A 22,931-nucleotide genomic window follows, 5' to 3' on the forward strand; every position below is an offset into this window, starting at 1 on the left:
GTCTTGAAAAAAAAGAGGTGTTAAAGGTTGCTTTATTTTTTTTTTTTTTTTTTTTTTTTTAAATATGCAGTTAATTATCAGGTTAACAACTGATACTGGGGCTACTTGTGTTACTTTAGCAACTTACCTGCACAGTAGGTTCTGGTAGAAAGCTCTGACTAGGAAGAGTAATACCTGCATCTTGACAGTCAGGTCGTGCTGTCATTAAGACGATGTGTTAGTCACTCCAAAAAAATACGTTGACTGTGCTTTATTGTCAATACTGTCCCCAAAATTATCTTGTAAATAGTTGTTATTTTTTCTCTCCAATAAAGGAATTAGTCTTTACCCAGCCCCAGTCAATGCTGAACTATTCCATAGCTTGCTGTGGTAACTTGTGCCTTTGTATCTGGCCAGCTATTCAGTTTGATGAAGATTCCTCTCCTCATTATATTCTTCTGTAGAAGTCAGCCATTTTAATTTTCTTGGTACTGTAACAAAACGCCTCAGTGCTGTTTTTACTAGTGTGACTGTTTTATGACAACCCGCCCAATTTTACAGGAAAAACTTCCCAAATATGTAGCTCAGGCTATTAGCCTAGGAAAAATTTATAGGCTAAACAAGATACTGGAGTTCCTCTACTGCTGCAGCTTTGAACACAAATAGCTTGTTAATAGGCTCCCTACTGATTTAATCCTGCTTGTAATGTACACCTGCTAATTTAATAAAAGTAATTTCCCATGTCTTGTTTACTGCTTGGCGTTTGCTTTTTTTTTTTTCCACTGACTCAGTTGCACTGCTGATTGGTGGAAAGCTTCTAAAATTTACTGTGTGAAGTGCCATAGTCTCATCATGAACAGCTTTCTTTGGCTTCTGTCACACTGCATTGTTTGAGGCTGACTGGCAGGATACAAGAGAACAATCGGGAGCTGTAGTAACTTCACATCTCGCTGCATATGCTTTAAAATTGGCAGAAGAACAATGAGGTTGGGGAAATCCCCTTGAACAAGCGCTGCACAGTAATCTGACTTCAGCGTTTGTGCAGGAAAGATCCTCCAAACTGTCACTTTCCATTACAAAATGTACAAGCCAGTTTTAGAACAAGAGTTGAAAATTTTCACTTAGAATCTCTGCTCATAATTGTAGGTAAACAGACCCCTTTTTTGGGTACTTCCTTTGTTCTTTTCTTGAGTACTGGATAGAGAAAAGCCCAGTGCAAATGAAGCATACTCAGTTTTGCTTAAATGCCAGAATTTCAGAGTTACTGTTTAGTTAAATTAGTGAGTTACCTCCCAGAACTGGTCTTTAGTTTTCCTTAGTTTTGTGGAAGGCTTCAGGTTGAGTTCCTCTGATACTTGAAATAATTTCAACTCATGCTGTAGTTTTGAAGGTAACATGAAGAAAGGCTTATACCATCTGATGTGGAATCTTGCAGCTTTATGACACAAGTCATGTTTGAAATGGTTTTTGACTCAGGTGTTTGGCTGAAAAAGTCTTGTCTCTTTAATAGATTATTCAAATGTTCATCTCATGGACTCCAACTACATTTTTCAGGAGTGGCTTCTGAACCTTGCTGTGTTTGCATAAGCCTACAGCAGCACAGCGTCCAGTCACCCAAGCTCATTGATAATTCTTTACTCTCTTTATGTCATAAATATCCCCTTCTGCTACAGTGAGGGGAACTTGAATATAAATTCAACAGCCATACCAGGGAAAGGAATTCAAATGTGTCCCTACCCATAAATTCCACAAAACTAATAACAAAAATGCTTTTTCAGTTCTTCTGCATTTTAATTTTGAATGTCTAATGTTCTGTTTGTCCCATGTACCTGTCTTGCAGTCTGATGCCTTGTCTAAACAGAGTTAGTACCCAAAAATTAATGCTTTGCTGTCCACTGTTATGTCTCAATTAGATGAATGTGGGAGGAAAGCAGGAGGGCTCTACCTAGTGCAAGCTGTATTAATGGCAGTCATTTAAAAAATTCTGTAATTCTGTTCACTGATGGGAAGACACTTTTACTGGAGTTGAGTGCTGATGTGTTTTTTGATCCTCTGGGAACCCCTCATCGTTTTGGCCAACAACCACAGAGATTCCAAGAAGGATTTAAGCAGCTGTCCTTAGAGAAAAATCCATGTAGTTGTTAAGTTCAATGTTAATGTTCTTTGAGCCTTTGAAAATCCCATCTTTTTGGCTGCCATAGGACAGAGAGAGAGAGAGAGAGCAGAGCAACTGGCACCTCAGCAGAGGGCAGGTGGTGGTAGATCAGGGCTGACTTCTGGTAGGTGGAGTGAGGAAAAGAAACTGTTGGATGTCCTGGGAAGGTGCTTTACCTGTTAAGCAATTGGATGTAAGGCAAGAGGACTTGTGGGCACAGTCTTCAGATGCATTTTGTGGGTTGTGGATCATTAGCAAGGTGGTGAAGACTTCAGGACTTGGCCAAGGTGTTAACACATCCTTTCTGCCTAAGCTCTAGTCAGCAAAGCTCAGGAAGTAGCTTCGATTCTTATTCTAGAGGTGTCTCCTGCATATTCCAGTATTCTGGTTATAGTATCTGCTGTGGGGTCCCATCTTCTCTTCTGGGCCTGAGGAGAGTAGAGACCTCTAGTTAGGCACCTTTGCTATTACTTTCTTGATTTTGCCTTATCAGAAGCATATAATGTAATATAATATCTAAGCAAAGATGCAAAGTGCATTTTAGAAATAAAATACTGCTTGCTTCTATCTGAACAATTCAACTCTTCAAGGCTTTTTATGGCTTCCTTGCTAGCTGTGAATTGTCTTTAATAAGGGCATTGTCAGTGTGGGTGATGTTATTTTCAGGCATAATTTTGTATTTTTGTTGGCAAACAGTGATGTCACAAGTATCATTTGGTTCTCTGCCATAGTGTGTTGCTTGGGGAAGCGTTCTCTAAGCGTTCATTTAAAATTCCTTATAGGAAACATTTATGCTTTAGCTATATAATAGTTGGTGTTTCTTAAAGTTTTCTTAAAGACAGTCTGTTGTTTGGGATGTGGATCAAGGTCAGTGTATTCTCTGCTTCACCAGATGTCTTCCAGGTGTGCATGGCTTGGAATGCAGCAGGGATTGTGGTGGCCTCCTTGCATTGAGCACTTCATAACATATAACCTCTGTTTTTCTTCTTGGGTTTCTCAAGATGGGTGTGTAATTCATAGGGGTTGTCCAGAGGAAAGTTCAGTTTGAAATAATGTATTAAAAGATCCTGTAACTGTTGTTCTAGGAGTAATCTTTTTGCCAAGTTAACGTACTTTTTGAGGACTGTGGACAAGGGAAATATCTTGCAGAGCTAATCTCTCCCCCTCACTACCCCGAATACACAGTAGTTTGGGAAGGTTAATCAAAACATCTCATGTTTTCTCAGCTGTCCATCAGTTGCAAAACAGCCCACGCAAGTGGTAGCATCAGCCACTCACCCTCTTGGAGGATGACGGACTACTCGAGAAAAATTACTTGACTTGGCCCTTGCTTGATAGCTGTACCTGTTAGCTTGTGGGGGAAGCTTTCACCACCCCTACTGTGACTAATAGTGGTTAGAGAACTTGAGATAAAGGTCATTTTTTAATGTCTGTTGAAAGTATGATCTTCTGTGAGATTTGCTTGCTGTTAACAAACCAATTTGTTGTGAATATATCAGCCACTATTGTCTTGGATAGGTCTTCATGTACAGGTACTTTGTCCTTTGATATTTCTGAGTTTCAGGTCTGTAAAGAATTAGCTGTAAAGAAATAGCATTAACCTGTGAAAATGCACTGAGTGTCATCTCAACCCGCTGCCTGATATTATCATAGAGTAGTTTAAGTTTCTAAAGATGAGAAACTGCAGCAGTTAGAAAACCTTTATTGAATATAACAGTGTAACGAAAGCAGTGTAGGAATTCAAAGTTACCATTTCAAGAATGCCGTCTTAAAGCATAAACATCCCTGTCCTCAGAGCTTGTTGGATTCACACGGTAATAGGTTTTTCTTTATTGTTGTTGTTTTTGCTTTTTTCGTTGGGTTCCCTCCACCCCTTGGTTAGTCTTTAGGGAGTTGCCATTGTGAATGCTGTTGCACGCTTGTCATCTTCACTAGATACAGGGCATCTAGGAGTCATTAGTTTTGATGGCTGTTTTTGAATATGTGATTGGGGGCAGTTTTTCTGTGCTTAGGTTCTTCTTACCTCCGGTTAGACTGCTTCAGTGTTTGTGAGATGCTGAGCTGCTGAAAGCTGTGGTGTTTGGTGGAGAGTAGGGAACTGCAGGGCAAGTTTCCCAGCAAAGCTGTTAGCTCATGATTTCTGTGGGCTGCTTTTGGATGCGCCACATCCTTGGTCTTTGAGCATAAGACTTGTGGCCAAGTCCCTGCTGAGTCTTGAAGAAGGCTGAGCTGCATTGCATACCTTTTATTTCTGAGCCCTGACACCACCTCTGTGCTGCTTGACCTTGCCATTTAGAAGTTTTCAGGCTCTACTCCCCACCTGCCTTTGAACGCCGGGTAGAGACTCCTTGATCAGATCTGCGTTTGAACAGACCATATGGATAATGAAAAAAGAAAGAAATATTTTACTTCTGCTTGGTTTCCATGGTATCCTGGGAAAATTGCTCTTGAACTTTGAGGTGCTATCCTTCCAGGATCTCCTAGCATTGAGAGAAAAATAAAGGTAGCAGTGATTTTTGTCAGCTGCTTTATTCTGTCTAACAGCACTGGGCTAGCATGTCAGGATTTGGGAGAAGGGAGGATGATAAAGTGCTTTGAAGAGCCTTATATCTGTATTTTTCCTGTGTAGGCACTTTGTTGCATATGTGACCAGGAAGAAGTGTGCCTTTAGAAAAGGCAGCAGGAGCCTTGAGTGTTCATCAAGATCACTTGTTGGCCTGGCACTCAGCAGAGCTAGAGAAAACTAGCTACTGGCCCTGAAACAAACACTGGGCAGCTCACATGCTGGGCTCTAACAGTATCTTTTGTACATCATGTTCCACTTTTGTGTCCCCTGTGGACATCCTTGAAGTTTTAATCTGAAGTAAATGGGAGTCATTGAATGACTTTTTTCTTTTCCCACAGTGTTAGAGAGGTTAATTGCATCCTGTGCCTCCTGCTTTTCTGGCTATTTTGATGTGTTAATTTTTTTAGCATACATCCATTTATGAGGAAGGTTATTAAGTCATTTTCCTCAGTTCAGATGCTGCATTTTGTATTTGATGTAATGGTTTTGAATATACTTTATAAAATTCTATGTAAACTTTATTTGTCAAAGCATTCTGAAAGGTGAGAGGTTGTGTAATGGTTCCTGATTTATATTCCACTAAATATGCACATACATAAATGTTTTTTCTTGGCTGTAGTGTGTCCTGAATGTGTATGTGGGGTGGAGGGAGGCAGGGAAATAAGGTGCAGTTACAGTTTTCAGCAAGTAATCTCTGTCTTCTGCTTGAAGCATAAAGGTCTGCTTTTGGATTCTGGGGCGGAAGGCAAACAATTTTTTTTTTCTTTTTTTTAGTAACTGTGTAAGGCCAGTTACTTAAATAAGTAAATCTGAGGGGTTAGAGACACTTGAGGAAGCATTCCTAGTTGTAGGAGCTCAGTGCCCAGCTCACACTTTTACTCTTGTTTTGTTGAATTTATACTGAGAGAGAAATCTATACTTTCAGTTCTGCAAGAATATTCAGTCCAGGGCTTTTTAAGACGTTACTTAATATCCTTTTCGTAGACTTGCCAGGCTCTGTTTCCCCTTTGAAGAATGGGGGATTCTGGTGGCAAACTACCTATCCACCTATAGTTATGTGTAAATATGTGTAAATTTTCATTTACTCTGGTTGCTAATACTGCCCTTTAACAGAACTTTTTCGGGGGTCTGCTTTTCTACCCCAGGGTCTACCACAGAATGGTCTCAATGGAAGAACCTTTGTCCAGCTTCTCTTAAAGTCGAGTGCCACCACAGAGCAGTGTAAATAATTTTCAGGAAGAATTCATACCTGTGGTTTTTATTTGACTTTTGTTAACTTACTAGCTCATCCCTCTAGCAGGTGATTGGAAGAGAAATCAGTATTTCATACTGAATTACATTTCATACTGAATCTTTACGTTTTCTGTTGCAAGATAATGAAACAGGAATGAACTGCTGTAGCTTTGAGTCATTCCATTTGATGAATGTGTATGCCTGGTTCTGTACACTTAGTGAGCAGATGACATTATGTCACTGTAAGATGGGATGCTGGAGATGCAAGTGAAAACATTGATCAGTTCTGCAGGGATGCAAAATGATTCGAAGGAGGAGTATGGTAGAGATCTCATTAAAGGAGCTTATCAATAATGTCCTTTTTGCAGGTTGTTTTAGTCTTTCCTAAGTGAGCATAGTGCAAGTAACCTTTCCCCTGTCACCCCCAGCATGGGGAAAAGAAACATAAGCAACATCCATTTCAGTAGTTGAGACACTTAGGTCGATCAAACTGCATTTTAGAGTGTGTTTGTTCAGGCTATACAGCTAGCTGAGGTGCTGTTTGGAAAGACAGGTAATACAGTTAGCATTGCTCCTCTGGTTTGTTGGCATTTTAGGCTGTAATAGGGAAAAAGTGCTAATTGTCAGTGTATAGAAAGGACTATCAAATCCGAATATAAAAGCAGCTACACATATTTTCATTTGAAACCCAGAATTAAGGAAACCATGATCAGGCAGATTTGGTAGGAACTGTCTGTGCTGAATACAATACTGTATGTAAGCCAGTGAACTTTTTTAATTGCTGACTTAGTTTCATCTTTGTTACACCTAAGCCATTCAATTCAGTTTTTCCTATTACTGGAGACTTTGAGACCCTCTCTGAACTACCTCCAAAGGCTTGATATATCTCCTTAGCTGTTCTTGAATCTCAGTTGCATCAGGAAGAAGATAACTGGTATGAGAGGGAGAATTCTGTTCTTCTGTACATCAATTCACTGGTCCTTTTCTCAAAGATAGCGTCAGTGGAGTGTAATGGGAGTGTATTCGCAGGAGTGCAGCTTCAGTGTAGCTACACCAGTGAGAAATTGGAGGCTAACTCAGTGTTGTGGTGTTCCTGCTTTGGTTTCCTGCTCAGTGTATTGTTCTGAAGTCTTGGATTGAAGATCTTACATAGCAAGATGGATTTTTTTTTTTTAAAACAGTATACAAGATACAGATCTTGAGTTTGCATACTTCAACCTGTTTTCTCAGGTCAACTTTACAGAAGCAGCCATGAACAATGCTACAGCACTGGCATTTGCCCATTTGTTAAGAGAAAATGGGATTCCATAAGTCTAGTGGCCATTTCTTACTGCTCTAACTCCAGTTTGGATGGCTTGATTTAGCTCCTGAAGCAAATTTTCTGCCTCTTTTCTGCCTCCTTGACAAAATAACAGTCAAAGTTTTAAGTGTAGTAAATGTTAGGCTGGTGTAAAGGTGCTTGCGTGCTTGTATAAGTAACTTCTCTGATTCAAGGGAAAACCTGATCATTTTTATGTTCCTGTTGTTGTGTTTTTTCTTGTTTAGTCTTTGAGTAAAAACAGAGTGAAAACCAGCGTCAGGCTCACTTCTATAGGGAAGACTTTGCATGAGAATTCTAGAATTGGAAAACTGACTTTGATTCTCATCTCACATTTTAAAAGAGATAAGTGGAGTACTGTCACAGATTGCTGAAATTATTTTTCATGTCAGCCACAGCTCCAGCACTACAAATGTCTCAGAAAATGTAAGGGCAGACAAATCAGATTCAGGGGAGAAAGGCTCATGATTAAGATGGAGGAGAAAGGCAAATGGAGAAGACTGCCTTCAACATGAACTTGGCAGACTTGTTAGTGGCTGCAGATTCTGAGAGATGTGAGAGATTCAGGAAGGATCTTAGAGACTCAGTGTAGTACTTCACAAATAAGCAAATTAAATGTCCAAGACCATTTCTATAATGTTTTCTTTATAATGTGGGCTTTGACTACCCCATGCTATTTGCATTTCAGGTTTTATTTGTCATATTTCTAGTGCTACCACTTCAGGTGAAGAGGAGGCTGTCGACTGAATGCAGTGCCTTCTAGCTCCTTTAGAGCTGTTCCACCTTGCAAGACTTTGAAGAAAAATATATAACTGCAGTTATATATGAATTGTGGCAATATTTAACAACTTCTTTATAGGGTTTCTGAAGTGGTTCTGCCTACTTTCATCTGATGTTTTACTTGTTGAAAGCACTTCATTTAGTACAAAAAGTACCTTGAGCACACAGCATTTCCAACACTGTAAATAGTGGTAGGATAGTTATTTGTTGATTCTGTTCCTCAGCAAAAATTGGTAATAATAATTGCTTGCAGCCCAAGCACAGTGTGTAATAGTTTTGGTGCACACAGGATACTGTTTAAAGCTCTGCTGGCTTCTGGTTTTTCAGCTATAGCCTCACATAAACAGCATCTCTGAAAAAATGAGTATTATTGACAAGACTGACCACCTTTATCCCTGGTTGTATCTCCTACTTTGCAAATGCACTTGGGGAAAGCACAGGGATGTCTTGGAGGATGTGCAGTGCCACGTGTAGATGCCAGCTTGTTGATGCTGTGGCCATGAATATCTGGACAGTACTTGCACATACTTGCTTGGATCTGCAAATGAGTACATCTGGCGTTTAACTGCGTTTAGAAACTGATCCTAATTAAGCAGCCTATGCTGAGTACCAAAAGGCTTTAATAGTTGGCATCTGGACATCAGTGAGGGGATTGTGGATTGGTCTGTGTATATACATCTCTAGCTACTGATGTTTCTAGTTTAGAGTTACTACTGCCGCAAGCCAAGATGCAAATGTCTTTCTGTATTCACTGAGATGAGGTTGTGCTGTCACAGGTCATCTTACCCTGTTCAGCCTTCTCCTGCAGTGTCCTTTGCCACCTAATCATATCAAATACAAGAACTTGTTTTTGGGCGGCGTGTTTCTGTTGATATGATGTCTGTGTGTATTTTTGTACTCAAGAAGATCACTACAGTGTGTTTCTTTAAACTATTTCATTCATGTAGGGTTTTTTTTTTTTGCTGTTGGTATGGATTTTGATAGGAATATTATTCCTCTGGTAGAGATACATTACATTAAAACAATTTTATTTCTTACTCATGAGTGTAGCACCAACTGTTTGTCCATGTTCATTTTTCATGGGCAGATCAATAATTTATCTGTATTTGCACCAGGATTTGATAGTCCAGTTTTTGTAGTAGAGTTACAGTTAAATGTTATTTCACTAAGGTAGTGGAATAATGACTGGGAACATCATCCATGTAATGCAGATAAGGCAATACAAATACTTTCAGGTTATCTTTAATAGTTGGGGTTTTCCTGTGTCCACATTTTTCTTGTGTATGTCAGTTTTTTCTGTCTTACTGAATAAAGACAGTCAGTTTTGGCATTTTGTCTGAAAATTGTGAAGCATTGCTACAGCTCATTGCTGTGTAGGTAATTTCTTGCCCAGAGTACAGGTTTTTTGGAACTCAGATTTTCCTGTTAAAGGAAATGATGAAATGGAAGAAGTGAAGGCGTACTGTGTACTGTTGCATGCTGATAGCCACATTAAAGATTCTTCTTGCCAGAATTGCACAGTATCATCTGAGATGCTGCTCCTTATAAGCAGATAAAAAGTCAAGTTGAAACACCAGCTCTTACAGCCCTTTCCTTTCAGGGAAAGACTCTGACAGAAGTAGCTTTGATTCCACCATGTATTACCTTGTCTGATCCTTTCTTCACCACATCAGTGCCCTGATCAGTCCCAAACCCCCGTTGTCCCAGGTTTAGTGTGTAGCAGCTTAACCAGATACCTGCTAGATTTGGACTTTTCCCTAAAAGTACCTGGGTCTCAAAGAATAGTTCTTACTCCTTCCAGGTTTATTTTCAGCATTTCTCCTTTCTCTAGGAAATAGTTTTCTCTTGTTAGACCTCCAAATCATCTGGGACACTGAGCCAAATTGGTGCTTTATATCCCTGAAGTCCCTTCTAATGAATTCACTCACTTGTGGGATCTGCAAAAGTAACAATCTACTGTTCAAGCAGGGCATGCTAGAGGCCGCAGAACATGGGGATCTGCTATTCTGAGCTAATGTTGAAAAGTGTTGAAAAGATAAAAAACTAGCTTTTGTATTGTTGACCAGATGTTGACATCTCTGTCAACAAATTGTTTTGAGAACAGCAGTGAAAATGCTCTTCGGAATGAAAGTGTCCACTCAGGAGAGAGGAAATACATTAGCTTTGAGCTTGTGTTTTGGAGTTTATTGTCTGCACAGGAAAGATTTAGGTACAGCTTGGACACAGAAGCCAAATTGTATTTTGAAAACAATGATGGCTTACCAGTGATAGTGTACAGTGAGTTCAAAACCAAACCCCCTTGTCTGGTAAAATACAAAGCCTGAAGTGTGCTTCCAGGCTTCAGCTGGAGTGCTTACTGAAGGTGAAATGGTGATATGTCTTGGCTGCCTCCCTCCTAATAAATTAGATGTGCCTGGGAACATTCCAGGCACCACGTCCAACTGGCTCAAAACTGCCTTGACCATACTCTTCAACCCTTAGCTAGTAGAGCAGGGGAGCTGCATCTGAACTGCCCAGTGTGAGTGGGTCCTGATGGTGTGCGGCTCACAGACCTGGAATTGTGTGGGAGAACAGTAATTGGCATGGCCTAATGCTGGGGAATGTCCTAGCTGCTTTCTAGCCTACATGATCATGTTCCAGGGCCTGGAAATACTTCCAGACAAGGCTTGACTTAAGAGTACAGATGTTAGTCCTTGATTCCCCTGAAATCTTTAGGGACTAAGGCATGGAAAGGGCTGTTCACATTGGATGGGATTTTGGATGCTTCAGAAAGGTAGATTTAGGAGTGAGTGATCTCTGTTTATTTTGAGGCAGTAATTCTGCACTACTAAAAATCTGTACCTCTGTCCTACTTTCAGATGGTTTTAGTGGTGGTTAAAAAAACTTTCAGAATTCAATCACCTTTCCAGTGCTACCTCTCAGGGATGAGTAGACATTGCCTCTGTCAGGCAATGGCTTGTGTATGAATGAAAGTACTGTGGCCTTTCATGGAAGTACTGTGTATGAAGTATGGCTTTTAGGGTTGTGAGGAATTTTATTTTGATCTGGTGCGCGTGTGTGTGAATATTAAGTGTCTTGATTTATTGCCTGGGTGACGTGGTGAGGGGATGTTCTTGCACCTTGTAGGCAATGGATCTTTTATGTCAGCGGGAAGTGGAGAAACCTCTTTATTTCTTTGGATATTTCTTTCAGCAAACAGTAAAAGCTTTGTTGAGCCGACTTGATTGATCATATAAAATGATTTCCTGCAGGCTCTTCTGTGTTTGATTGTGCATTATTGGAGTTTAAGTATAGTCCTAGTGTAGATGAGCCAGTAAAACACTGATACTAATCCCAGCTCTAAGCAGATACGCGTCCCAGAAGATAACATGTCGTGTAAACCAATGACTATTGGAGCAGTTTTGCTGCTCTAACTGATCACTTTTCTGTGCCTCCTGGCCTGTCCTTCCTCCATGGTGTTTCGAGCTTCATTCCAAGCTGTGGCTCTGTCACACAGTCTGCTTCATGATACTGTTTGTCTTTCTGTAGGTTGTGGAATATGCTGTCAGCTTTGATAGTTTGAATATTTATAGAGAGAAGAGGTTAGCAATATAAAATACTGTTCCTGTTCGTTGTGTTTTGTCAATTTTACTTCTGCATGTGCTGTCTTAAAAGCCTTGTGAACCAAATGCATGGCCTGTCATGCTTACACCAGTGATGCACCCCACAGTTTTGGGAACATGTAATCTGTGTGACAGTGTCAGCTTTGGAGCACTGCTTTGTATGAAAGATCCATTGCTCAAAGGTAGCGAGCTGTCAGAGCTCACTATGTCAATTAATATGCAGCAGCAGGCTTTGTGTCTGCTGATTGTTCTTCTAATTGCATGTACAGGATGATCTGTCTTACCAGCAGTAGTGATGCATATTTAAGGACACAGTACAGTGCAGAGATGCTCCCTGGTGTCCCACAGGCTGCCCGTGTGTCTTCAGGGCAACTACTTCAATCCTTGCAAAGCTTCTGGTGGCCCACTGTTCTTTCAACATCTTAGGAACGTGGAAAAGAGAGGCTACAGGCTCTGCTGATGCAGCTATGGGCAGGATCCCTCTTTGTCCACTCGTTCTGGAGAGCTGTGATGCTGCTTGTGTCCGACATGGATGCAACTTGTTCAGGATGGTTGGCTTTTGTGAAGAGCTGGATCTATGCCAGAGAATGGGCCTTCATCTCTGGCTCTCTGCTGCTCTCTACTAAGCAAAGTCATCTAGTACAAGATTTTACTATTTTACTTGTGTCTATAATCAGTAAAATATCAAAAGGCTGCATTTTATTTAACATATTTATTTGTGATAAATGCAGGCCATTGCCACCCACAATTACATTCTCACTTCTCCTTTGTAGTGCTCGTATAACTACAGTGAATAGAAGAGATCTGCCTGAAAAGTAACTCAAGACATGTATTTTCAGCCGTATTTGTTCGGTCAATAGTCAGTTTATTGATTTGGGTTACTTCTCATTGGCATGGACATTTCAGCCTCCCTGGGATGGCATTAGAAATGAGGTGTGTGGTAGAGGCAAGAATGGAGCAAGATGCATTCATTCCCTTCACCAGTAGCCAACACTTCGGTTTTATTAGAACTCACTGTGGAGTTGAGGTGGTTGTCAGCCCTGAAAGTGGTTTAAAGTCCAGTGCTGTGCTGTCTGCTCTTTTGTTTTGCAATGCTAATGAATTTTCCCTGTGTAATGAAGAGAAATAAAAACACCAACCTCACTTTTCTTTTCTGAAGCACTCAATCCAAACTTGAGTGTATTGGCTAAACTTGGTAATTTAGATTTCAGTCATAGCACTTATATTTAAAATCAGAAGTTTGGTGATCTTGGGCTCTTCCTTTTGCAAATTTTTCAAGCCTGTTAATTTTAAAGGTAATGTAGCAGCCAGCCAAGCTTCAGGCTGCATAATTAGGAAGCAGAGATTCAAGTTTCTTGTGAATCAAATTCTCTTCATTTCTGAGGTGTGAGGTTTAGTTGTATGTTACTTCTATAAAATAAACTGTCTGTTTTCAGTGGTCACTGAGCAAGTATGTTATAGAACTGAGCTTCATTTATGCCTCTGAAAGTCTGCTGCCTCTTTACAATCCTATGTTGTTTTCTTGCTTTGTTTAAATGTTCCTCTGCTTTAGTTTGTGTCTATGACTGACTATTCCTTTATCTTTGTTGTCGTGATCTTCTCCTTGAACCAGTTTGGTAAAGACACAGTTGTCTTTCCTTTTCTCCTGCTTGATTTAGCAATTAAAATTGTTACTCTGTAGTTGAATCTCAAAGTACTACACTGTAAAACTGTGTTAAACGTTCTATGTTTCATATACTGTGTGAAAGAATATTTAGCTGTTTAATCAAGGAGAGTACAGAAAACAGTGAAGTATCACCTATAATGTGACTTCTTCAGTGTCTGAATTTTTTGTTTTTTGGAATAGCAACAAATTAGTGCGTGAATGGAAAATGAGATTAATGCTGAAGTGGTGGTACTTGAACTTTAGATTGTGATGTTCCGTTTTGGATACACATGGCCTTTGTTTCAAGTCTTAGGGCAGTTTATGTTTAGAAACAAACAAAAACAAAAAAAAAAAAAAAAAAGAAAAAAAAAAAAGAAGAAAAAAACAACCCAGAAACTACCTTTTAAAATTGAATTTTATAAAGAACTAGGCTGAGGAAGTTTTGCGTGTTTTAAGGAACATTGCAACTGTATCAATTATTTAAAACCGGAGAACTTGTTCACCTTTAAAAACATTTATCATTTACCTTGAATCACTTGTTCCATTTTGATAGCCTCCTTCATATAGAAAATATAGCATGAGATGTCAGTTTAAATGCCAGTCTAACAGTGCTCTATCTTCTATGTGAAAGGAAGTATTCTGTACATTTTTCCATGTTTGACATCATGGTGTTTTGAATAACCATGTTCCATATTCATATCAATTTTTTGTTTTTGTTTTCAATTTATGCACAGCACTTGCTCTGAAATTTGGGGACTGAGTACACCAAACACGATAGATCAGTGGGATACAACAGGCCTTTACAGCTTCTCTGAACAAACCAGGTGAATATTCTGCCCTCTCTCGCATCATAAAAATCTTGTGGGAGGGATTGGCTTTGGAGGGTCTGTAATGGGATGCTTTAGCTGTAAAATAGACTAAAATGATTCCTAGGCCTCTCATGGTGCAGCATTTTGAAGTATTTCCTTGCCAATGTAGGAATCAGTGTGTTCACAGCTGATGTTTTGACCAATGAAACTCTTAATTCTACAATTACTCCTTTTTCATGCCAGTGCTATTGAAAGAATGGGAAGACTTGTTAAATGCAAGCTCTAACATGATTTGGTATTAATATTAACAAAGTTGGAAAACGTAATTCTTTAGACCTAATCTTACAAAGTGTTTAAACTGCTTTGTATGCCACAAGCTTTCTGTTAAATCTTGCTAATTGGCTCAGATACGAGCTACTAATGAATTGTTTGTAAATTCTTTAGTAGTTAATGGTGGGCAAATTCTAAACAGGGTCTTTATTTTTTCATGTCACATTACTTGATTTGTGTATTGAGGTTTGTCTCCCATCCCATAACAATCATAAACATCTGCATTTGTGTAAGCATATGCAGTCTGTCTTAAAACTAGCAAAACGTTTTCAGCTGGTAGCAAGGCAGATGAAGTGAAGAAGATAAACTGTACAGCCCTTACAAGATGTGCATTCATGTTTTTTTGCATTACCGTTATACTGCCATGTGGATCACTTGGGCAGCTGACTGCTTATAGGCTTATTTGCAGTCCTGTGGGAATTCTTATGCTTAAAACCATAAAGCATCCATGCCACAGCAAAGCCTTGAGGTGCCTTTAGCAGTGGAAGGGTCCATTAAGTGTGTGATTTTATTTTTAACAACTGTCTTCTGCATTTAAAAAAAAGTATATGAAGCAATCATTCTAAATACTTGGTTGGATGTAAGTGGCTTTTAATGAACTCTAAATTCACTGGCAATAATTGGAGCAGCTCAAAAATAAGTTGTCATTGCTTGATACTATCATTTTCATTGCATTTGAAGCCTTTTAACTAGAGTGTAAATGTCACTAGCAGAGTCAATGCACTGAATTCTAAAAATGAACTAGCCGTGTGTGTGCTCTGTTGCTCGAGTGACCGAGGCGGCACGCAGTCTGTAAACGCTTCTCAACATCTTTCCCCTGCAGATCTCTCGATGGCCGTCTGCAGGTGTCTCACCGCAAGGGATTGCCACATGTCATTTACTGCCGCCTGTGGCGCTGGCCAGACCTCCACAGCCACCATGAACTTAAGGCAATTGAAAACTGTGAATATGCTTTTAATCTTAAAAAGGATGAAGTATGTGTAAACCCTTACCACTACCAGAGAGTGGAGACACCAGGTAGGAGGACTGCTTCCGACTTTCTGTTGCAGCATCTGTGTGTGCTTGTTCAGCATAGTGTTTTAAATGAAAAATAAGAGAAAGGTCCTCTTGATAGAAGTGCAAGATTCTTAGAGATACAGTTTTGAGATCATATCCCTGAAAGTTTTTAATAGTAAAGTTACTGAAAAATTCTTACAGATTTGTTTATATAAACACTTCCAAGACTGCTAGCAGTTTCCAGCTGGCCAGGTGCATTTCAGACTGAATAGGACAAAAAAGTTGATTTACCTTTGCTAATGTGGAATAGTATTACTTAAGGCACCTCAGGAATCCCATCTCTTCCAGTAACTAACTGTGCAAATGTAGTATTAGCAGTGCTGAGTTCCAGAAAATGTCAAAACATCTGACGAAACTGTTAGGTCTTTTAGATTTGTTTTCTTCCCTTTAGCTCACAGAGTAGTGTATTTTGACTACCAGTGCTTTTTTGAATTTTACTTTTCCAGTCTTGCCTCCTGTGCTTGTGCCGCGCCACACTGAGATCCTAACGGAGCTGCCGCCTCTGGATGACTATACTCATTCCATTCCTGAGAACACTAACTTTCCAGCTGGGATTGAACCACAGAGCAATTACATACCAGGTATTTTCTGAACTCCCACAGCCTGTAGACAGTGTGTTCTCACGTTGTGCCACTGGAACAAAGATGGTCATTTCATCCTTGTAAGTGATCAAATTAACTGAAATACACACCAGTAAATTAGATTTAGTTGATTTTGTGTATTAATTCCAATGGAAATACCTAAACACTGTTGTTTGCAGAACATGATCCTGTGTGAAACCATATTGCTGTCATTTCACAATAGCTTACTTGGTTTCATTAGCTTATTTAAGATTCAGAATGCTAATAAGTGCAAAGTAGATCTTCACCTTATGCTTTAAGCCTCTTCCACAAACATACAGGGGTTGCCAAATGCTGTGCATTGCAGGTTGAGTAATTAACTGATGCTCGATCTCATCATATGTAATATGTGGAGAAAACCTTTAAGTTGCAAAGCAGTGACTTAAAAAGTGTCTTGATCTGTAGTTCACATCAGTAATGGTCTGCTTTAGCTTTTTGTTACTATTGTGTGCATACAGTTTTGTCTTTTTGGTATGAAAGAACAACCTAACAATATTGAACTATTAAAGAATTTCTCCTCCCCCTCTTTGGCCCTTTTTCCACCCCAGAACAAACACCAATGCTAATCTGCTGCACCCAAAACCTTGTTAACCCTCATTGAAACATAAAATCAGTGACCTTTGTTTCCTGCCCCAGCTTCCTGTTCGTATCTCTTCAGGAAGTTGCCTGGAGTGTAAAACCAAGTAAAGCTGAAGTTTGCTCATAAATGTTTAATACATTCATTCATGTTACAAATAAGCTGAAAATTCACATCTGGAATCTCTGAAAGAATGAGATGACTGCCCCAGAACTCAAATATGTGCAATGTAAAAATTGTACCTACAGGTGTTAAGCAGAATGTTGCTTGTGTTTTCTTTAAATATATCCAAGAATTGAAATGGCATTAGACAATCAATTAATTAGACCTTTCTGTTTAATTTTGGCCACATGTGTTGCCACCTTTATAGAGCAATTTAAAGTGCTAGAAGTTGGTGTTGATTTCTTGTGTGTACTTTTTTGACTGAAACTGAAGGGTTTTGATAACAATTGCAAACAACTTACTGGAAAGCCACCTTTCGCAAATCCAGTGCTATGGAAATGAGCTAAAGTAGTTATTTCCAGGAAGTTTGCTCAGGGTGATTGTAGGAATTCACATGATCTTCACATGTTTATGCAGGTGATGCCATGAAGATTTTTGCCTTTTCTTTTATACCCCTGTTATACCTTTTTACAGCTTCTGTATTCCTAGTGCTTTTTGCCTACATTCTTGGACTTGTTTGTCAAGCTGAGAGACTAAACACTTTAGAGGCTTTGTAGGTAGGGGTTAGTGTGCCCCAGACCCCAAGGTCCTCTCCAGAGCACATGCTGTAAACTAAGAAGAACCCGCCAGGGGTAAGGTTCCGGGGGGGGGGGGGGGCTCATTCAAGCTTCTCATTGGGGAATTTTTGATAGATATGCTAATTAGTAAGACCTATAGCGTTATACCAGATCTTTTGGGGATGTGCATTTGACCTGGACATAGTGCACCTAAGGATCCTTAAAATAAATACCAAGGTAAAATCCCTTTTCCCCTTCTAACTGTGTTTGACTCCTGATTTTAAGACCAGGAGAAGGCATCACAGGTAACTACACCTCCTTCTCTTTGTCACTGACACCCTCCTTTTGCTCCTATCGTGGTATCTTACTTTATTTGACCTTGCTGACTTAATCCGGAACACTTGGCTGGGCTCTGATAAGCCTTATTTCCTTGACAGCCTTCTTCAGAGAACCATTTTCTTTAGCTGTAGGGCAGGCTCACATCTGGTATTTGCACCCCAGTCCTGTCTCAGTACCTGATCTGCAAGAGAGCTTGGTGATCATGAAAGGTGCAGGATGGCCTTTGGGAGCTGCATGTTCCAGTTCAGGTTCTGGATGGGCTGAGCTGCATCGTCCACGCTTCTGGCAGTGCTCAGGCTCTACTACAGATTCTTAGTACCCTACCTGAGTGTTCATTTCCAGCTGTGTGGTGCTCAACCTCTGACCCTAAACTATTAATAGTACTAGGTGGAGTAAATCTTCCCTGCTCAGGCAGAGGCTAGACAAGGAAAATAATCCGTGCCAAAGAGCCTAGATTAGCAGCTGGAAACAGGAGTCATGGGCTGGATTGGAAATGTGTATTGACTTTTTGCCACAGCTGTGGGCTTAACTATAGCAAATGATTTGGAGAAGGGTGGAGTCCCTTTTATCACAATGAATGCTGTAAAAATCTTCAAAATGGGTATGATTTTTGTTATCGTATTTCGTACTAGTGAAGATTTCCCTTAATTGTCCTTTTAAATTCTCACTTGAATTTTGTCACATCTATATTTAGCACACAGGATGAATCAAAGATAAAATTCTCTCAGTTCATTTTAATTTAATCAACTGCCTTAATCTAGTTTCCTCTCACTAATTTCCTTCTGATCTCATGATATTGCAGTACATCTCAGACATGATGTTTGTTATAATTTTATTTTATTTCTTAAGCAAAAAGGCTTTATCTTTAAATTTCTGCTGTTTGGTAATAATGTAATTAAAGGTGTTTAATCCCTGGAAGTTTCAGGGACAATTCTAAAGTGATTGTAGAGATAGTTAGCTTCAAACACTTTCACTAAAGAAATGCAGGTTCTGCCTTTAATATGTAGGAAAAGACATTTTCCCAGTTCAAAGAAAATTATTTCCTGAAAGGCAGTTGGTTAACTCGTTATCTGGATTACAAAGAACATTTTGAATGGAGAAGATGTACATACATACTCTCCTGGGTTTTGAAGATATTTCTGAGGAATTAGACACAGTTTCTGGTATCAGAACACTTCAAAGTTGGTACTGAGTTTACTTCAGTCTGTGAAATTCTGTCTTTAAAGAAAGCTAGTTAAAAGAATTAATGGTAGTTTTAATAGAGTTTAGAAGTATTAGTAGTAGTAATAATAGAACTTGTGCAATGTTCTAAATTAATATAGTTACAAATGAGTCAAATCAGCAGTTGGGTATTGAAGAAATACATGTTTGGGGACTGAACTGAAAAATAACCTTTAAATTTAACAACTTCAATAAAGTGTGGGAGGGTATCTGATCTGATGGTTATCCTACATAAAGACAGCTCACATTTTTTTGTGGAAGTCACCGGATGGTTTTCTTGATTTGTAATTCTACTAAATACTAAATATGAAAGCTGTTGATCACAATTGCAAAATTATTACTCATTGTAGTGACAGTATCTTGTCTTAAATGGAACAAACAAGGATTCTGGTAATTATATAACACATTTGAGCAGTTGAGTGACATACAAGTGAAGATACATTTTACATACCAACAAGGCAGGTAATGTGTTTGAAGTCCTACTTGAAGAAAAAAGAGACAGCAAAATGACATTCTGATTCAGTGTTCAGGTGTTACAGAGCTCATGAAGATGTGATGGCAAAATGCGCAAGAGTTAAATCTTACAGAAGTTTTCCCAGTCATTCTACAAATCGGTGGATTTTTCTTTTTTTAATAGAAACACCTCCTCCAGGATATATCAGTGAAGATGGAGAAACAAGTGACCAGCAGCTGAACCAAAGCATGGATACAGGTAACATTTATTTTTCATTACTTTCCAGGCTTTGGATTACTAGCTGTGATTCCTCTGCATAGGGGCATGAATTCAGCCCAAAAGATGGTCACAGTTTTCCTCTGTAAAACCTGGTGTTTTCTGCTTAAAATACCCCTTTCAGTCCTTAATGAACAAAACAATTTTTTGCCAGAGAAATGCTTTTAAAACATTCTGTGACATATTAAGTGTATTACATTTGTTTCGTAACAGAAGTATACAAGTCTAATTAAGACTTCACCAGAAAGCCTTAAAATAGATTTTAATAGCTAATTGTTTTCAACCATTCCCCAGTAAACAGGTTCATTGAAGCAAAATGTCTGTTGGCCTAAACAAGTTACAGACAATCTGTGTTCTGAGAACCTGTCTCTAATTGACAAACTTACCACTTCTGCCATTAATTCTTGCATGGAAGGTTCTATGGCAAAAGTAGCAGCATTTGTGCCTTTGTATGTAAGAGTTTCTAGATAATGTGGTTGACCTTAGACTTGGACAAAGCACAGTTAATGTGCTGGGTAAGAACCTCCTGCTGAGTGTTGGCAGACATGAGTGTGCTTGGTTAGCTAATGTTAGCAACCATTTTCAGTAAGTTGGAATCAGCTGCACCAGTTTCTGTAAGAACTGGAATATTTTCCCACTTACGTGACAATAAATACCTTAATTAAAACAGCCTGACATCAGCAGTCACTGTAGGAATGTTTCTGTGAAAGTCTGTATTTTGCTGCTTTGTATGCAAATTGTATTGTAGGGTTCATGTTTTTCTGAGTTTTTAATCCTCCTTCTGGGAAAGAATTATTTCCTCAAATGAGGAAATCTAGCTTGCTCTTTTCTGGAGATCATAGAATCGTAAATTACAGAATGGTTTGGGATAAAAGGTACCTTAGAGACCCTCTCTTTCCACCAGGGACACCTTGCACTACCCCATGTTGCTCCAAGCCCTGTCCAGCCTGGCCTTGGACACTTCCAGGTATGGGGCAGCCACAGCTTCTCTGGGAAACCTGTACCAGGGCCTCACCATCCTCAGCATAAAGATTTTTTTTCCCAATATCTAATCTAAATTTCTCCTCTTTCAGTTTGAAGCCTTTCCCTCTTGTCCTGTCACCACCTACTCTTGTAAACAGTCCCTTTCCAACTTTCTTGAAGGCTCCCTTCAGATACTGGAAGGTCTTTCTCAAGATAAACTTTCTCCTTTGAGAACAGATATGTCTTCTCTCATCCTCTCTTTCTTACCTGCTTTTTCACTGAATTTGGGAAGACACTACCTTCTCACTGGATAAGTGCATAAATAATGTTAAAGAGTGTGCACGAAGTGAGAGTTCTACCAAATACAATGCTAAGTTAATTGAGTCTTTATGAGGAGGGGTGGGTTCTCAGAAGTCTGGAAAATTGAATGAAATCCTAATTCAGAGTAAGTGTGTGATATTCCAGAAAACTGAGGTTTCTTACTCTGAAAAACTTAAATGTAAACCTGATTTAGATAATGGTTATGCCTACTGATCTGAAATAATGAAAACCATTTGCTCTGAAACCTGTCTGTCTTGCTTCAACAGGATCTCCGGCAGAGCTGTCTCCTAGTACTCTCTCTCCAGTTAATCATAGCCTGGGTAAGCTGGAAATACTTACAATTATTTCTCTATGTGTGGTGACACTTCATTATGTATGTAATTACTTTAAAAGTGAAAATGCACTGTAAGAAATTAAGGGCTATATTAAGAGGTGACTGTTGGGTTGGCTTCCTGATGTTAAGTATGATGGGGCTGGGTTAATCACTTGTTAACAATTACTGTGTTTCTGTACCTGTTGAGCTCCTAGCAAAGAGAAGGGGTGATATTTTTGTGTGTGCAAGAATTGCATTTATAAAATAAATAGCTTAAAGGATGTTTGCCTGTCCATAATGCTGGCTAGACTTGCTGTCTCCCTTGTGTGTGTGCTCTGCTGCTCTTCTCATGTACTGTTTCACCTATAACCACAACACAGTTGTTGCTCCCACATTAGTAGCCCACCTGCTTTGATCCGGTGCCATTGCTGTGTGTCTGTGTAAGTGCCTCAGGAAGATCAGATTGCCATGGGTTTGTTTAAGGAATGGTGACAGGATGTGACAGGAAAATGCTGTTCAGAACGCTGAGTAAGTAATTAGGGTAGGTAAAAAGGGGAAGCAGTGAAGAAAAGACTGGAGATACACTGGGAAGATACTGCACTCCAGCAGGGGACAATGAAATATCTTAGAAGTACCTTTATCTAAAGAGATAGTGTAATACAAAAGAATGTGATTTTCATTTTTTTTTTCCCCTTTTTGTTGTTCAGTGTTTGATAGTTTAATCTTTAATGCTGCCAGAATGTTTGCAAGCTATAGAAAATGCAACAGGAATGTCTCAACGTCTGGCGCTCAGAGCACCATTAGCTTAATCATTTTGCCGAGCAAAATGCAAGTACTGAACTAAATGAGCTGTGGTCAGATTAGATCACCCCTTCTTCCCCTCCTCCTTCCTTTGTGTGGAAGATTGAATTCCATTCTGTTTACTGAAGTAGGTAAAAAGGACAGCAAGCAAAATATAGTTTAAGTAGTTTGAGGAGACTACTGCTTTCATTTCTGGGAGAGACAAATAGCAGGGTAGATCGATCTACATTCAGCCTCAAAATCTGTGTTAAGCTTGGTTTTTAAAATTTTTTTTTTAGACTTGCAACCAGTTACTTACTCGGAGCCTGCGTTTTGGTGTTCAATAGCATATTATGAATTGAATCAAAGAGTGGGAGAAACCTTCCATGCATCTCAGCCTTCCCTGACTGTAGATGGCTTTACAGATCCATCAAATTCAGAACGATTTTGTCTAGGTCTGCTTTCCAATGTAAACAGAAATGCTACAGTGGAAATGACAAGGCGACATATAGGTAAAGATCTCTGATCTTTTAACTATTTAATTTCATTTTGTTGGTTAAATTATCTGGAGTGATCCAGGTAGGATGTGTGTTGGGTTCCTTTCACCCTTGTGCAGCCAGCCATCAGCCTTATATTGTATCTCAGGGCTTGTCAAGGATAGTTTGGTCTCTCTGGCTGAGAACAGAAGTGGAAAGACAGAGTCACTGCTTCTGAAATTAGGGAGAAATGTGGCATCCTCTGCCACTGAAGCCAGTTTAAATTGGGAAGAGATGTAGTGATGTCTGGAGCTGAAAGGAGCTGCCTTTCCTCACTCAGTAGCCCCTAAGCTGGTGGCAGCAGCAGTCACACAGCTGCCACCCTGAGAGCAGCACAGG

The 22,931-nt window shown here is 39.5% G+C and overlaps 1 protein-coding gene across 5 annotated transcripts in view; it reads left to right on the top strand.

Annotated features, from left to right (window-relative positions):
• SMAD2 (SMAD family member 2) overlaps nucleotides 1-22,931 on the top strand; it is a 49,852-nt gene that overhangs the window by 18,780 nt on the left and 8,141 nt on the right. For 2 of the 5 annotated variants that reach the window (XM_008640920.2, XM_017743714.1), the window contains 7 exons: nucleotides 14,013-14,102; nucleotides 15,241-15,434; nucleotides 15,920-16,054; nucleotides 19,587-19,661; nucleotides 20,584-20,646; nucleotides 21,230-21,283; nucleotides 22,356-22,568. In XM_008640920.2, coding sequence (XP_008639142.1) covers nucleotides 14,013-14,102; nucleotides 15,241-15,434; nucleotides 15,920-16,054; nucleotides 19,587-19,661; nucleotides 20,584-20,646; nucleotides 21,230-21,283; nucleotides 22,356-22,568 — 824 coding nt within the window. The remainder of the gene's footprint in view (nucleotides 1-14,012; nucleotides 14,103-15,240; nucleotides 15,435-15,919; nucleotides 16,055-19,586; nucleotides 19,662-20,583; nucleotides 20,647-21,229; nucleotides 21,284-22,355; nucleotides 22,569-22,931) is intronic. The other 3 variants (XM_008640922.2, XM_008640921.2, XM_017743713.1) reach the window with 3 other exon arrangements.

This window comes from Corvus brachyrhynchos, unplaced genomic scaffold (genome assembly GCF_000691975.1).
Source record: "Corvus brachyrhynchos isolate BGI_N302 unplaced genomic scaffold, ASM69197v1 scaffold8, whole genome shotgun sequence".
NCBI lineage: Eukaryota > Metazoa > Chordata > Aves > Passeriformes > Corvidae > Corvus > Corvus brachyrhynchos.